The sequence below is a fragment of the Lactuca serriola genome, chromosome 1, assembly GCF_051521515.1.
Source record: "Lactuca serriola cultivar US96UC23 chromosome 1, Lser_US96UC23_V15, whole genome shotgun sequence".
NCBI classification, from domain to species: domain Eukaryota; kingdom Viridiplantae; phylum Streptophyta; class Magnoliopsida; order Asterales; family Asteraceae; genus Lactuca; species Lactuca serriola.
In genome coordinates this window covers 243,569,402-243,584,540 of record NC_136408.1, presented here as the reverse complement: position 1 = coordinate 243,584,540, position 15,139 = coordinate 243,569,402, and the positions used below count along the sequence as shown (strand labels likewise).

The following is a 15,139-nucleotide window of genomic DNA, read 5'->3' as shown; positions in this document are numbered from 1 at the left end:
TATTTTCACTAATTAGTAGAGAAAATAAATTATTAAGGAAATACACTTTGGTGTATGACTTACTTTCTAATGAATGTCTGAGATTAAGCACAAGATACAAACCAGTAACACCATCTAAAGCCTTAGTGATGATAAAGGATGAGTTGAATCTTACTTGATATGATTTACTATCTAATTGGTAGAGATATCCTCCTTTAATCTTTTGGGATAATACTTCAATCACTATTAATTGTATCTTGAATACAAACACTAACTAATAAGTAGATTAAACATTTTATAAGATTTAGGATGGAAAGGCTCCATCCTCATCTTACGTAATGTTCTATGGATTTAAAGCCTATTTTGGACTAAAGCTTCTAAACCCAAAATCTACTAAATACATAGTTTTATATAATACTCTAAATGTGGCTTAGACTATAATATGCAAACCCACCAAGAATAAGTTCTCTTATTCTTGTGAAAGCTAGGTTATTAGAAATCAAGCTTCAAATGACAAAGCGAGTGGGAGATACATGGAACTTGAAGCAACTCAAAAAACATAACCTTATGTAGTAATAGTTGGAACTAGTTTTAAGAAGGATTGTTAAACTTGAATTAATAATAGCTATTCACAAACAAAAATTGTTCACATTAGTGGTAAAAATCATCTATGACTTGAGAAATGTGGAATCTCTCATTGATGAGCTTTTATTGATGGTTTCTGGAAAATGCATCAAATACCAAGATGCTATGTTAGATCTTGAATCTGATAAATGACTTAGAGTCATGAACATGAGATGTCATCCATGTATGAGAATCAAGTATAGGCTTGATTAGAATTTATCCCTATAGCAAGACTAGAAGGAGAAAATGATTCTTCTAGAAAGAATAAATTACATGGATAACCATGCATATTTAAAGCAAGACTTATAGTAAAAGGATATTCTCACACTCATGTCATTGACTGTGGTCCTCATCATACTCATGACATTGACTGTGACCAAACCTTTTTCACAAGTAGCTATGATTAGATCAACAAGGATATTATTTACTATAAATTCATTATGAGATATAGTAAATAGATTTCAAGCAAGACCATTTTTCTTAATAGACATATACTTGAAGATATATGTATAGATCAGCCTGGAGGTTTTCTTAATCCATGTTATCCTGAAAAAAATGTGTAGAGGTTGAGATCCACTTGTGGATATAAAGGAAACATCTCAATGTTGCAATGAGCATTTTAATGTAAAACCACAAGGTATGTTTTTATATCAAAATGAGTAGAACATGTGTGTTTACTAAGAACTAGTGTGAGTATAGTGACATTCCTACTCTTGTATGAATGAGACATACTTAATCATTTGAAATCACATTCTGACTAAGCAAGTTCGTTTTCACCTTGACTCAAATAGTGTTTCTAAAATGAAAACTTAGGAAGGAGAAGATACATTCTTTGAATGTAAAATCTATAAGGGATAGATAAAATAATTGTTAAAAGTTTCATTTCCTTATACATAAATTGGCAATTTCTTAAAAGCAATCAAGACACAAGATTCTTCTGGAGAATTCTTGTCATTATCATATGGCATCATTTGGAGCTAGCCTCAAAAGTAAATAGCTCATAGGCTTGAACTTGAGGAAATGATTTATATATTCTATTTGCTTGGCAAATGAATTCATCATTTATGTCATACCATGCATAGGATATGGTATTTAATCATGTTGTAAGCATGTCATAGGATACTAATTGAATATATGGTTAGGTCACTGCATGACTAAGAGAGAATTCTAAGAGTACTTTAGAAGAACTAAGAGAAAGTATAGGAGACAATTAGTTTAAAAGGGATCTTTATGGAAAGAGCTACACAAGATGTTAATTTCTGAAAAGATAAATATATAATTATGAATTATAATTGGATTTTGACTTCATTATGGAATGAAGGGTAAGTCTTGTTGGAATGAGGTCCAAGCAAAACATAATGACACGATCTACTACAAAATAAGAATACACTACTTTAGAAGTTGAATTCAAATATGATTGGATGAATGGGATCATTGAAAAACTATGTTGATTTTTTCCATTCAAGGATCACATAGAAATCTTTGTGACTTCGAGAGTATACTTAATCAAACTAAGAGACTCTATGTCAGGAAAGAACAACAATAAAATTCTCCAAGAAATTTAACTATACTTAGAGTAAAGTTAAGTATGGAGATGATAGTATTCACATAATTCACACAAATTAAAATTTTTTCATATCCATTGATAAAGTCATTCTTTTGAGCTAAGTATGAATGCTCACACTTCAGCTATAAGAATTAATTATTCTAGAAATGGGTTTTTAATTTGGATTTAGTATTTGGATATTGGAACATTATAACAATAACTATTAGATAATGTTATGATATATTGGGATATAGTCATCACATTAATACTTGTTGTGTTCTTTATTAACATGTTTAATGTTATTAATCTAAAGGTTCATAGTCATTATAATTTTGGGAGCAATTATAAAGTAAGACTAATATGAATTGGATTGGTTGACTCTCACTAGATGAAAGTAGGAAAGTGGTTGTAACCAAGTTTCATAGGTACTTGTCAGAGAACCAGTATTGAACTGACCCGCATCAAGATCATCTCATGGATCGCTATCATGAATGATACTTGATTAAAAGGTACTATCTTTGTATCATTAACATCTGAAATACATAGTTGGACTTAAGTGTAGGGAGTACTATGCTTTGATATGGTGTTGTTCCTTAACTGGGCAGTTATAAAAGCTATTTTCAAGTATGGTGTGAACTATGCAAGAGGCTTATGTAATTAAAATGGGATTTGTTCCTCTTATGTGTTGAGAGTTAGAAATCTAAGGCGCCTTACCAAAAATTGAACAACTAATGAGTTTGATCGCGATACGTATCTCATGTTCAACTTGATGTTTGTAGCAAAGGGATAACTGATAAACTTACCTTATACACCAATTGTAGCCTTGGGCTGTTGGATATTAGGCATTGATAGAATGGCAAAAAGTCGAATGTTGATGGGGGCATGTAAATGTTGCTAGACGCTCACCACTGTCTATATCAATCTAATATGAATCTTGTGCAAGTGGGAGATTGAAAGATCTAGTATGCTTAAGAATCATATTAAAGTGATGTTTCTAATTAACATATGATACTAATGGATCACACTAACAACAAATTGATATAATTGATTATTTATTAGAAATTGATTTTAATAAATATTAAATAAACTCTTATAATTAAATTGAAAATTATTTATTTCTAGGAAATACTAATTTTCATTAGCAAGTAACATTATATATAATTCATATGGTATGAAATAATAAGTCATGCACAACATTTTGGACTAGATAAATTCTTCTGTCTTTTATCAAAAAGTTAGAGTTTATATTTTATAAACTTGGTTTATAAAATATAAAGCTTTTGTCTTCTTCCTTTTATTATTTTTATAAAATGAGAGTCAAAAGACAAGAGTATGGCTTTCACGTTAATTTATTCAAAAGTAATAGGTATGGGAGAAAGCATGGGGGGACAAGCTTTTCTAAAGGGATTAATGGTTAAGGACCTTTAGATTAAGTCTTCACTTTAACTAGATTAGAGGCTTTCATGTTTTATGTCCCTTTTTACATGCAAATTTCAAAATTCCTAAGTTCTCCTTCATTCTCTCTTGTTTTGTTAAGAACACTTGAAGATTACTTGCATTTATACTCTCATGTGGTTATAAACTTCAAACTTAAGAGTGTAAGATTTTATGGATTAGCATCTACATCAAGTTGGCTTCATGTTGGTGTCTCAAAGGTTCCACATTCTTTATCAACTTCCAAGCCTCCCAAGAGGACCCAAAGAACAACAAATTTTGTTATTTCTTCATCCTTTCTTTGTTTGGTGTTTAAATCTTTCTATAACTTGCAAGAAGATCCATGGTGGGTATAAAATGTTTATGTTATTTCGAAAATCATAAGTCTTCCATTTTCCATGATATTAGTTTGTGAAATTATTTTTGAACTAAAACCCAACAAATTTTTCTTGTTTGTACTTGAGCGTCAAAGATCCAGGTTTTGTTCTTGCAGAAATATGTTTAGAAACCAACTAGATGTATGTGAGTATTCATGTTTCGATTTTGTTCTTGCAACAAGTTTTGGAGATGGAAAACAAGTTTTATAGATGAAAAACATATGCCACAACTTAGAGATGATGAATATGTGTGCAAAATCGATTCTTTTTCAGGGTTTCCAGGAACTTCTTTTTGAAAACTTGATTCACTCTCATGATGAAGCTAGATATGAAAAACTTTATTTCAGGTTCATTTTTGGGTTGAATATCAATTCAAATTCAATTATTAGTTTTTTTCACAAACTCCTATTTGCTTTACTAGGAGAGAGAGAGAGAGAGAGAGAGAGAGAGAGAGAAAGAGAGTGTGTGTGTGTGTGTGAGAGAGAGAGAGATAGAGAGTTTGTGTGTGTTAGAGTGTGTGTACCAATGGGGATGGTGTAGGATTGGCCAAATTATTTTGTTTTTATTTTAAATTAATATAGTATTTAAATAAATATGAAAAAAATGAAAAAAAAAAGTAATTAAAATGGGAAAAAATAGTTTTAACTGTTTCTAGACCAAAACCATAAAAAAAAAATTGATCTTGAACCAAGTTAAAAACTTTTTGAACCATATCTAGCTAGGCATGGAAATTTCACCTAAATTGTTGGGGAACCCGGTAAACCCGCCCCAGTGGACGGGGATTCCCCACAAAAATGGGTACCAGGTATGGGATCAGGGATCCCCATTATGCTAAAACCGGGGATGGGGTTGGGGACGGGTATACCAATCCCCAACCCGCCCCACCCCCTCTTTGATGAAATGATCAAATGAGAGCACCTAAAAGGTTGAGAACGTGAGAACAATTGCGGACCAATCATTTCATAAGGGCATAAAAGGAATTTCATAAATGTAATTAAATATGATAATTAATTAGTTTCTATAATTATATGATGCGCATTTATTTTCCCTGATATTAGGAATGTAGTAAACTTATTTTTTTAGTTAACAAAATTAATTAAATATCATTTAACATGATTTAAAAAAACGTTTTTATTTTTTATTTTATTTACCAACAACATATTAAAAATATTGAAGAATTTACCATATTATCCAAATATTTTTAACGGCGCATGAATTTTTTTAACGACATATTAAAAACACATTGTAATAATATATGAATATTGTTGTAAGCTTTAATGTACAAAACATAATTTGGATATAAAAGATTTCTTTACAATCATATTATAATCTTAAATGAATAAAACACAACTTTTTGATAAAAAGTTTTCAATAAAATCATAATTATAAATGAATAAAACACATTGCATAAATAAGTAGATTATACATCTCATCGTAAATGAATAATACAAAACAAAATTACAATATACTAATTAACTATTTTCCCTATAATCAAAATTAATACAACTCAAAGAAAATTTTGAATACAATAATTAACTATTATTCTATAATTCATAAATGAATAAGTCATTTTGCAGTGTTTGGTTGAATTCCATAATCATAAATAAATAAGCCTTCAACATTTCCACTTTATAGTGTTTTTTTGAACACGATCATTCCAACATTACATTATAGAAGATCTTGGATTTCACTGTATAAATGTAGAAACATAAATCTATTAAAATTTTAATCATACATGAATAAAATACAAAAGACAAAGACATAAATACATAATAATCATAAATGAAAAAAATCATATTATTCAATTCATATATGATTAGAGTCTTATTCATATAACTTCATTTATATATTTATACAAGCTTATATAACACATAAATATTACATAAAATAGTTTTCTCACATAATTTCTTTCCAACTGCACAAATTAAGAGGAAACAGAGAAGATTCCATGATTCTAGCTTGAATACTTCGATTATATATTGAAGAAATAGGTTACAACAATGTGTTCTTAAAAAAGTTGTCTTCAAGTGTAATGAAAAGGTCCGTTTTCATATATATGGTTTTGAGCTTTTCATTCATTATTCATCTAAAATTTGATTTTATCCACTGCACTAACTTTAAAATCCCTTATAGTATTAGTAAAGTGATATTGCGAATTTTACAACTCACCTCACTCGGCATTTGTTCCTAAAGAACATATAAGTTTAAGCCCTGACAGTAATAGGGAAAGATGCATGTTGGAGGCTATGTTGGAGTTTTGTATTCGTCACCCAAAGTTGACCAAAATTGCAGATAACTAAAATCGGAAAACCCAAACCTGACGAAAACTGTAGACAACCAAAATCGGAAGCCCCAAGAACAAGAAGTCGACGAAAAAAAAGAAGCAATCATATGAACAGAAGCAATCATATGAATAAAAAAAGAAGCAATCAATCCAGAATGCAAAACAGAACCAGAAATAGAAAGGCCAGAAACTGAAATATGTCCACAGTTATCTGCTTAAGGGTAGAAAAAGTAGCGGCGCCTGTTGACGTGAGAGGTTAGGGTTAATTGATGGTTAGTCGATCATTGCAGAACACGGTAGTTGATGGTTATTGGTGGTCCTCTAGTGGTCTGGTGGTGTCGATGGTCACACAGGTGGTGGTGGTGATGTTAGAAGGATTTATGCGGTGTGGGAGAGGTGGAGATGGTCGCTCAATTGAGAGTGGTGACGGCTCAAATTAGGGTTTAAAGGCTTGAAATACGTGAGTGAGAGATAGGGGAGAGAGAGAAAGAGAGATTACAACAACTTGACAAAAATAGGTTGACCTTTAATGACTATATTACCCTTTAGTCTATTAAAAATTTACAGTCTCATCCCATGACTTTTAGAAATTTACATTTTCATCTAATGACTTTTATAAATTATATTAACCTTAGATCATAATATTTGAAGAGCTCAGATCTGTTCTCGCGTTCTCAACCTTTTTTGTGTTCTCATTTGATCCTACTATATATATATATATATATATATATATATATATATATATATATATATATATATATATATATATATATATATATATATATATATATATATATATATATATATAGGGCTAGGTTATAATGTGGATGAACAACTATTGTGCGGACGTGTGAACAATGCTATTTTATAAGAATTACTAAGACAATAGGTTGTTTAGTAATGTAAATGTGTTCAACCTCACACAACTATTGTCATTTTCATGCATTCTCGCTAATTCTTATTCATTTTTATTCTCACGCATCATTTTTCACTCATTTTAATTTTTACAGAATACGAATCAATAAACATTCTGACATAATTAGAATAATAAAAAAAGTCTATAATAACCTTATAGACATTTTAACTAGTGAAAATATGTGATAATGACAATAGTTATGTAAGATTGAATGTATTCACATTATCAAACAACATCTTTTCTTTTTCATTCTCGCATAATAGCACCGTCCACATGTCCGTATAATAGATGTCAATCCACATTTGAACTTAGCACTCTCTCTCTCTCTATATATATATATATATATATATATATATATATATATATATATATATATATATATATATATAATATTAGTATGTTGATAATTTATTAAAATTGAAAGCTTACAAGGTGATGAATCTAACAACTACAACCATACATCTCTCAAGAGATGTTGAATTCTTTGAGGATATATTCCCTTTGCATTCCATCATCCAACATTCATTTGATTCTTCACCAACATCATTTTTACCCACAAATTTCAAAGATACCCCTATTCAATTCTCTGCTCCAACATCACCTGTCACAAGTCCCATTAATAACCAAACTGAGGTCAACAATGTTCCTTTAAGACGCACGTCTCGTACCATTCAACAACCTTCTCATTTAAGACATTATGTATGTAATCATACATTTTCAGAATCTTTTTCTCATTCTTGCCATCATACTATCACCAATTACCGTATTCATGATTCTTATGATCAAAACATGGCTACTGTTCCTACCTCAATGACATCCTGAGTGGGAACAAACTATGGCTAATGAGTTAAATGCCTTGGAAGAAAATCAAACACGGGATGTGGTAAAATTACCCAAAGTCAATAAACCAATATCATGTAGATGGGTATATAAAGCTAAATATAGATATGATTGAACTCTTGAAAGGCACTAAACACGTTTGGTGGCAAAGGGCTTTACACAAAAAGAAAGGATAGACTTTCACGAAACTTTTTCTCCTGTTGTGAAATTCAATACAATCCGTCGCATTGTTGCTCTTGCAGTCAAAATGAATTGGCTAATACATCAAATTGGTGTTAATAACGCGTTCTTACATGGGGATTTGCACAGAGAAGTATACATGAAACCTCCTCCTAGATTTGAAATTTCATCACCATCATTAGTATGCAAACTCAAGAAGTTTTTATAGGGTTTAAGACAAGCTTCAAGGCAATGGTACTCAAAGCTCTCTATTGCATTAAGGTCTAAAGGATATTCTCTTTCTCAAAATGATCATTTTGTATTTCTCAAGAAGACTAATGCATCCTTGAGTGTTGTTGTTTACATGGATGACATATTGGTTACAGGAAATGATTTATCAATAGGTTAAAAGCTTTTCTTCATAACCCGTTTCAAATCAAAGACTTGGGATTTCTTAATTTCTTTCTTGGATTAGAATTTCACTGTAGATAAGTTGATTATACATCAACAAAAATTCATGAATGAACTATCGAGTCTTCATTCAATAGACTCCACAAGGTCTATAAAAACACCATTACCTTCAAACTCTCGGTTGATGCACCTTAGGTAAAATCCTTTAAATGATCCAGCATCTTACAGACAATTGATTGGCAAATTAAATTTTTTATTACACACGTCCTGATTTGTCTTATGCTATTCAATATTTAAGTCATATCAATCAGAATCCTTGTCAAGAGCATTAAGAAGCTGCCATTCAATTCATGTATTACAATATCTCAGAAGTACTCCCACAAAATGATTATTTTTCAGCAAAAACGAGTCCTTCCAGATTGAAGCCTTTTGTGACTCCAATTGGGCTGTTTGTCCAATTACACGCATGTCTGTAAGTGGCTTTTTTATACTCTTTGGAGGTACCCCAATCTCATGGAAATCAAAAACCACAGACAACTGTCTCTTTGTTATCAACAGAAGCTGAATACTGATCCATGAGATGAGTTACTACCGAGTTAATCTGGCTCACTAGATTACTTGATGAGTTACAAGTTCTTAACATCACTCCAATACCAGATTCAAGCCTTTTTTGACTCTGATTTTACTTAGTGCAACATGCACACATATACCTAGTTTGATACAAATTACTAAATTAGAGAGTATCAACAATAGTAGACTTTGGATCATCCACAAAATGAGCTTATTAGAGACCTTATTGGGTCAAATAAATTTGACAAAGTCAAAACAAAACTATCCTAAGAGCGTTCTTTTATCTCAAAGTTTTTTTACTTTAGCTTGTAATTTTTTTCCCTATCCAATTTCTTATATGATGTCGTTTTGGCAGATATTTTTTAACATTATATACCAGGAAAGGAAAAACAAAACACAGCCTCCCCCTCCCCATACCCCCAAGTTTAATGCAATAAATAAATAAAAAGTAAATTTCTCTCTATCAAAATGAAAATGTAAGATTTTACAACTTGGCCTCGCTCATTATGGATTCAGATTAGACAGTGTTTTGAATTTTAAACCAATTTCCTCTTGAGATATTGTGTACCATAAGCCGTAGTGGAAGTCACTGTCGTTGAAGCCACTAACCAACTGCATCAAACCAAAACCAAAACCAAAATAGATTTAGTGTAAATTACACTTTTGGTCCTTGTGTTTTTGTTATATTCCAAAAAAGGTGTTTACGTCAATTAGAAGAAAGGGAAAAAAACACTTTAAGATTCAGTAAAATAGAGACGAAAAGTGTATGTAATTTAGTGATTATAGAAAAACCAAAAGCAGCTACCTACCTTAAGTATGTGATGTATAATTCAGTTTGAGGAGTTCCAAACTCTGGTTGCAAAAGAGCACCTGTAACTAAGGCTAGTTGGAAGCATGTATTAACCTATAAACCAAAAACAAATCTCATAAGCTACATATAACTTTACTTTTTTTTTATTTAAGGTAGAAATAATGACTTAATACATAAAGTCAGGAAAATAATAGGCTTTTTCACAATTTATCGAGACAACATTTAACGAAAAAGAGAAAAAAAAAATGGAATGGAATTATTTACCTTACTGATCATTAAAGGCTCAACTTTCTTTGGTCGAATCCCATCAAGGTTAAAAAACTCTACCCAACTCCTTGACTATATACCAAAATATACACATTACAATATATACAAAAAAAAAAAAAAAAAAAAAAAAAAAAAAAAAAAAAAATTGCTAAATTCATTTGAAGAACAAAACATACCTCTGAACCCAAGTTCTTAGCTCTTATATACACTGCACCACCAACTAGAGCAACATCCCTCATCACTACAAGTGCCACCAGTCCTGCTGTGAAATTATTAAAATATTAAAAATGTATTTAAGTAAAAATATAAGTTTATGTTTATATGGAGAGTAAAAAAGAATCATACAAATACTTACAGTGCAAAAGACCCCTTTCAACCATGGCCAAGGCAACACAACCAATTAAAACCTGTGTGTTAATTATTAACGACTTTCCATGAGATTTTATGTATAATTTACTTCAAAAAAATATATATTAAAATCAATTGTTGTTTTAAATGAAAGAAAGAAAAGAACTTACTTTGTCAGCAAGAGGATCGAGGTATGAACCAACCACGGAATTAATCCCCATTTTTCTGGCCACATATCCATCTAACTGCAACAACAAACAACTTTTACCACACATGCAAAGGAATGGAATCACTAATTACATTCCATGATATCATGTTTGGTTAGTCTGTAGGAATGGAATGAATTTTTAATATGTATATGTAAATAACTATACAATGTATACTTCTAGGATTCTAGCTCTACTGTATATATTACTTGATTAAAACTAACAGTTTTTTTATCTATAAAAAAAAAGTTCAAGTTGTCATTCCATTCCATCAGACAAAACAATGAATTTCTTTTCCATTCCATTCCTTCATTGATTCCATTATACCAAACACTAGCCAAAAATCTTACCCAGTCTGTTGCCCCAGAGACAACAAGCCCAAGAAATGCAGGAAGATACATATCATGCATGATCATCCTGCATTCAAGTTGTCATTTTGTAAGTATAGCCCATAAATCTTATATAATAACCTTTTATACCCTTCAAGGAATACATATACACATGATACTCTTAGATTACCTAGTTGGAAAAATAAAATCAAAAGGAGAAGATTACATGTCTAAATGGTGATCTAGCCTATTGTTGGGGTTAACCCTAAAGGCTAACAGGCAACAAGATACCCATTGTTTACTGTTTAGTTTACAGTTTGCCAAAAGGAAACATTCAATGATTCATGATCCATTGTTGGTAATCTTCAACACTTGATTGAACCACAAAAATAACAACTTAAAGAGAAATAAGAAAAATGTGTTGCTATTATATCTACATAATTTCCATTTTTTCGAATACGTATCACTGTGATTGGTTTGTGTATAAAGTTCAATTACATAGTTCAAAATACATATCTAAAGTTCTAATCACACATCTAGTGTAAGAAACAACTAAACCAACCACAATTAAAAGCATCTCCTCACATGTTTATGTATTTAGGGAGTAATAATCTGTCCATTCCACCATTAGCATCCACTTTACAAACAGAAAATAAGTTTTACGTATAAATAATCCCATCTAAAGTTCAACTTGAACAATAATCTTCCTATTTCAAGGGGCGGAAGCTATCAATATTCAGAAGTAGGCATCAATTTAAACATACTGTCAAAGAGAGAGCAGTCATGAAAGGGACAATGTGCAGCAAGTACTTCATTAAATCTCCATTTCCAAGTTTAAGAGTAAAATAGATGCAAAAAACAGAGAATTAGGAAAGGATATGAAGTCTATACCATCCAAGCACCGGGCCAGATACCAATCTACTCATAGAAATGAAATTAGGCCAATTAACGAAACTCTCCACTAATCCATCACGGACACTACTTCCAACGATCCTCGAGTCCTTCCCATCACCCAAATTATCGTCGTATTTAACCGATCTTAACCCTAATTTGATCGGAAACGTCCGTTCTCGAAGCAAGTCAATAGCCCGTACTTTAGGGATCGCAACGACGTCAGATTGGAGGTATAGAGGAGTCGCGAATTGCAGAAGCTTCCATGGAGGATAGGAGAGGAAAAGCGGGCCATGGAATGGGTAGTCCCACTTAGAGATAGAGATTGAAGGAGAGATAATGTTTGATGAGCGAGAGAGTAAGATTGATGACCTTATGGATCGTAAGGACGTCGGATTTGGAGTGGAGATGAAGAAGGTTCTGGTGTTGGTGTTGGAGGTCTTCCGAGCAAGTTCCCTGAGTGATCTGAGAATGGCCATTAACGGTGGCGCATTGCAAAATTTGATATAGAGAATAGAGAGGGATAGGTTTTTGCAGAGGTTTTATAGTTTGACCAACAAGATAGGTTTCTGCACACATGTACATGCCTATCTCACGTGTCAGTATTATACGTGTCGAATGTACACGTGGCAATTTTACATTATCTGTTTTTTTGTCTTGACCATACTGTTGTACCTGCAGTTTTAAACTAATTCTTGAAACGATTCTAAAAGATACTATGATTTCTAGATTTCTAGTGAGGTTGGTTTTAAATGTTTCATGCTTATCATCGTTTTTTGTATTTTGAAAGAAAAAGAGTGAAAGAGAAAGAGAGATGTTCAATTCATGCCGGTAAGCTATGCCTCAACAAATGTCATTGAGATATGCCTACGATAAGAGGAGATGTATGCTATCAATATTGAATGCCATTTCATTTCGTTTAGCCTCGTTAGCCAAATAAATTTATTAGACCATTTTCTTGGTTTAGGTATGAGGTTCCAACGAGCTGAGCTGAGCTGAGTCCGAGTTCGTTTAAACTCGTTTAAGTTATACAAGGCTCAAGCTCGAGCTTAGCTTGATTCGAGTTTTCTTATACGGAGCTCGACTCAAGCTCATAAAGAATTATACGAGTTCGGCTCATTTTTTGTCTAACGTGTCTAAATAACCATAAGCTCGGTTCAAACTCGTTTATTAATACTCTAAATCCCTAATTTCTCAAATAGTTTTTATTTTAATATATAAAATAATAACAAATTATATTATATATAGGCTCGTTTAGGCTTGCGAGTCTAATCAAGCTTAGTGGCATAGACTCAAACTCGAGCTCGTTTAATAAACGAGTTTAATATTAAGCTTAAGCTCGACTCGAGCTCCTTTAAAATTGATTTCGAGTCGAGGTTGTAATGAATCGATCCCGAATAGCTCACGAGTAGTTTGACTCGTTTTGGGTCTATTTGGCTCTCATTAGCCTTTTAGCTTGGTTTAACATAATTAGTTTTTCTATTTATATTGTCTTTTCCTTTCATTGTAATTGTACTAATTATTTTTCAATAGTGAAACCTTAGCAGTATTTTGTTCATTAGTTTACATGGTATCAAATCCGTATTCGGTTCATCGTTTATTATTTGGTTTTGTTTGATTTGTTTGGATTGTTCGTGTAATGTCTCAAATATACCGAGTAAAAAAATCATTTTTAAATAAGTCAAAACCATTAATATATTATCACAGAGACGATCATAATAAAAGTATTCTCAAAACATCAGAGTAATTTGTAAACATTCACTGCGAAATAAATCTCCAGGAGATGCAGTGCGATCAAGCCGGACCTTTCCTTTTGAAACCAAAAGTACCTGAAAACATTTTAAACGTACATCGTAAGCACAAAGCTTAGAGAATTCTCCAAAATACCACATACCATACATACATCATGCCCCGTTTCATAACTTCATAACTGGCAAAATTAGGTTAAGATGTCAATTCCTAAACAATATAATCTCCTTGTATAAGCCCAAAAAAAATACCTCGATCCAATAAGCCAACTTCAATCATCTTTGGGCCTTAGCCCAAAAATCCTCAACCCAAAACCTTTATTGGACCAATAATCTATTGTTGGGCCCAAATGGGCCGATAACCCCTCTTTTGGGCTTTAAGGGGCTGAAAACCCTTATTTTAGCATTAATGGGCCAGAATTTGTCATTGGATCTTCTATTTGGGCCAACCTTGGGCCGATTAAGGTTTGAGTTATTAAAAAAAAGGAAAAGAATGGTGGTTAATGCTAATGACACCTCCATATTATACATCATATATCAATGTATTTACACACCATACATCCAGGCACACTTGAATTAACCAACATACATTATACACTAATTTTTCTCCATCTCCTCCCTAAATTCAGCCAAACCACCACCATTACCTCTTCACTTTTCATTCCTAAAATCAAAATCTTAGTTTATTCTCTCTCAAAAAGTCAAGAAACTCTCTCCCTTCCTTCTTCAAAAATCGTGAGTTACTAGTGTTTCAAGAAGTTCTCTTCAAGCCTTCATAACTTGAACACCGAAACAACACAAATCTCATCAAGAACTCAAGTTAGGTTCAAAGATCCTTCTTCTTCTTCACCTACATCTCAAAAACCCCCAAGGTGAGTTCATACCCCCTTGTTTTTGGTTTTATAATGTTTCTGGGAGGGAGAATACAAGTGTTTTTGTGTTAGATCTATGTATATATGCATGTTTATGTGTTTAACTTTTAGATCTTTACTTGAAAATGAAGTTTATTACTTGGATCTTCATAAAAACCTTGAGAAAAGTATGTGTCATCACATATAATACATGTAAACTTGTAGATCTAGGATTTACCCACTTAAAATAGCAAAAACAAGTGTTGTGAACAAACTTAGATAACTTAAACTCAAAAATTAGCCCTTGACAGAAAAGTTTAAGTCCAATAACAAACTATTTTGACCTCCTTAATGGTAATATTTTTCAAAACTGTTTTACATGCTAAATGTTCAGGTTATTACCTTTAAAATGACTACTCTCACGTTTTCATACGATTTTTCTACTATTTTTGGCGAATTTTACAAAACTGCCTATCAGATTTGAAATAATTTCGGACCAACCTGTGAAGGTGAGCAATTTCACACTTGTTATAGGCCAATAAAAATTA

At 31.9% G+C, this 15,139-nt stretch overlaps 1 protein-coding gene across 1 annotated transcript; it reads right to left on the bottom strand.

The window, feature by feature from the left end:
- Nucleotides 1–9,578: 9,578 nt before the first annotated feature.
- CLS (cardiolipin synthase) lies at nucleotides 9,579–12,540 on the bottom strand. Its single transcript, XM_078998475.1, has 8 exons — nucleotides 11,993–12,540; nucleotides 11,123–11,189; nucleotides 10,737–10,811; nucleotides 10,574–10,625; nucleotides 10,395–10,480; nucleotides 10,216–10,290; nucleotides 9,950–10,044; nucleotides 9,579–9,752 (listed from the first exon to the last, which is right to left on the bottom strand). Exons 1-8 carry the CDS (start codon nucleotides 12,469–12,471, stop codon nucleotides 9,677–9,679), a joined length of 1,005 nt encoding a protein of 334 aa, XP_078854601.1. The 5' UTR covers nucleotides 12,472–12,540; the 3' UTR covers nucleotides 9,579–9,676.
- Nucleotides 12,541–15,139: the final 2,599 nt, after the last annotated feature.

What these genes read in the sequence shown, in the direction of transcription:
- CLS (XM_078998475.1), bottom strand. Translation starts at nt 12,471, where the DNA reads ATGGCCATTCTCAGATCACTCAGGGAACTTGCTCGGAAGACCTCCAAC. An exon ending in AGCCTTTAATGATCAGTAAG is followed by an intron (nt 10,045 to 10,215) that starts GTAAATAATTCC and finishes TTTGGTTTATAG; the next exon opens with GTTAATACATGCTTCCAACT. An exon ending in TTATACATCACATACTTAAG is followed by an intron (nt 9,753 to 9,949) that starts GTAGGTAGCTGC and finishes GGTTTGATGCAG; the next exon opens with TTGGTTAGTGGCTTCAACGA.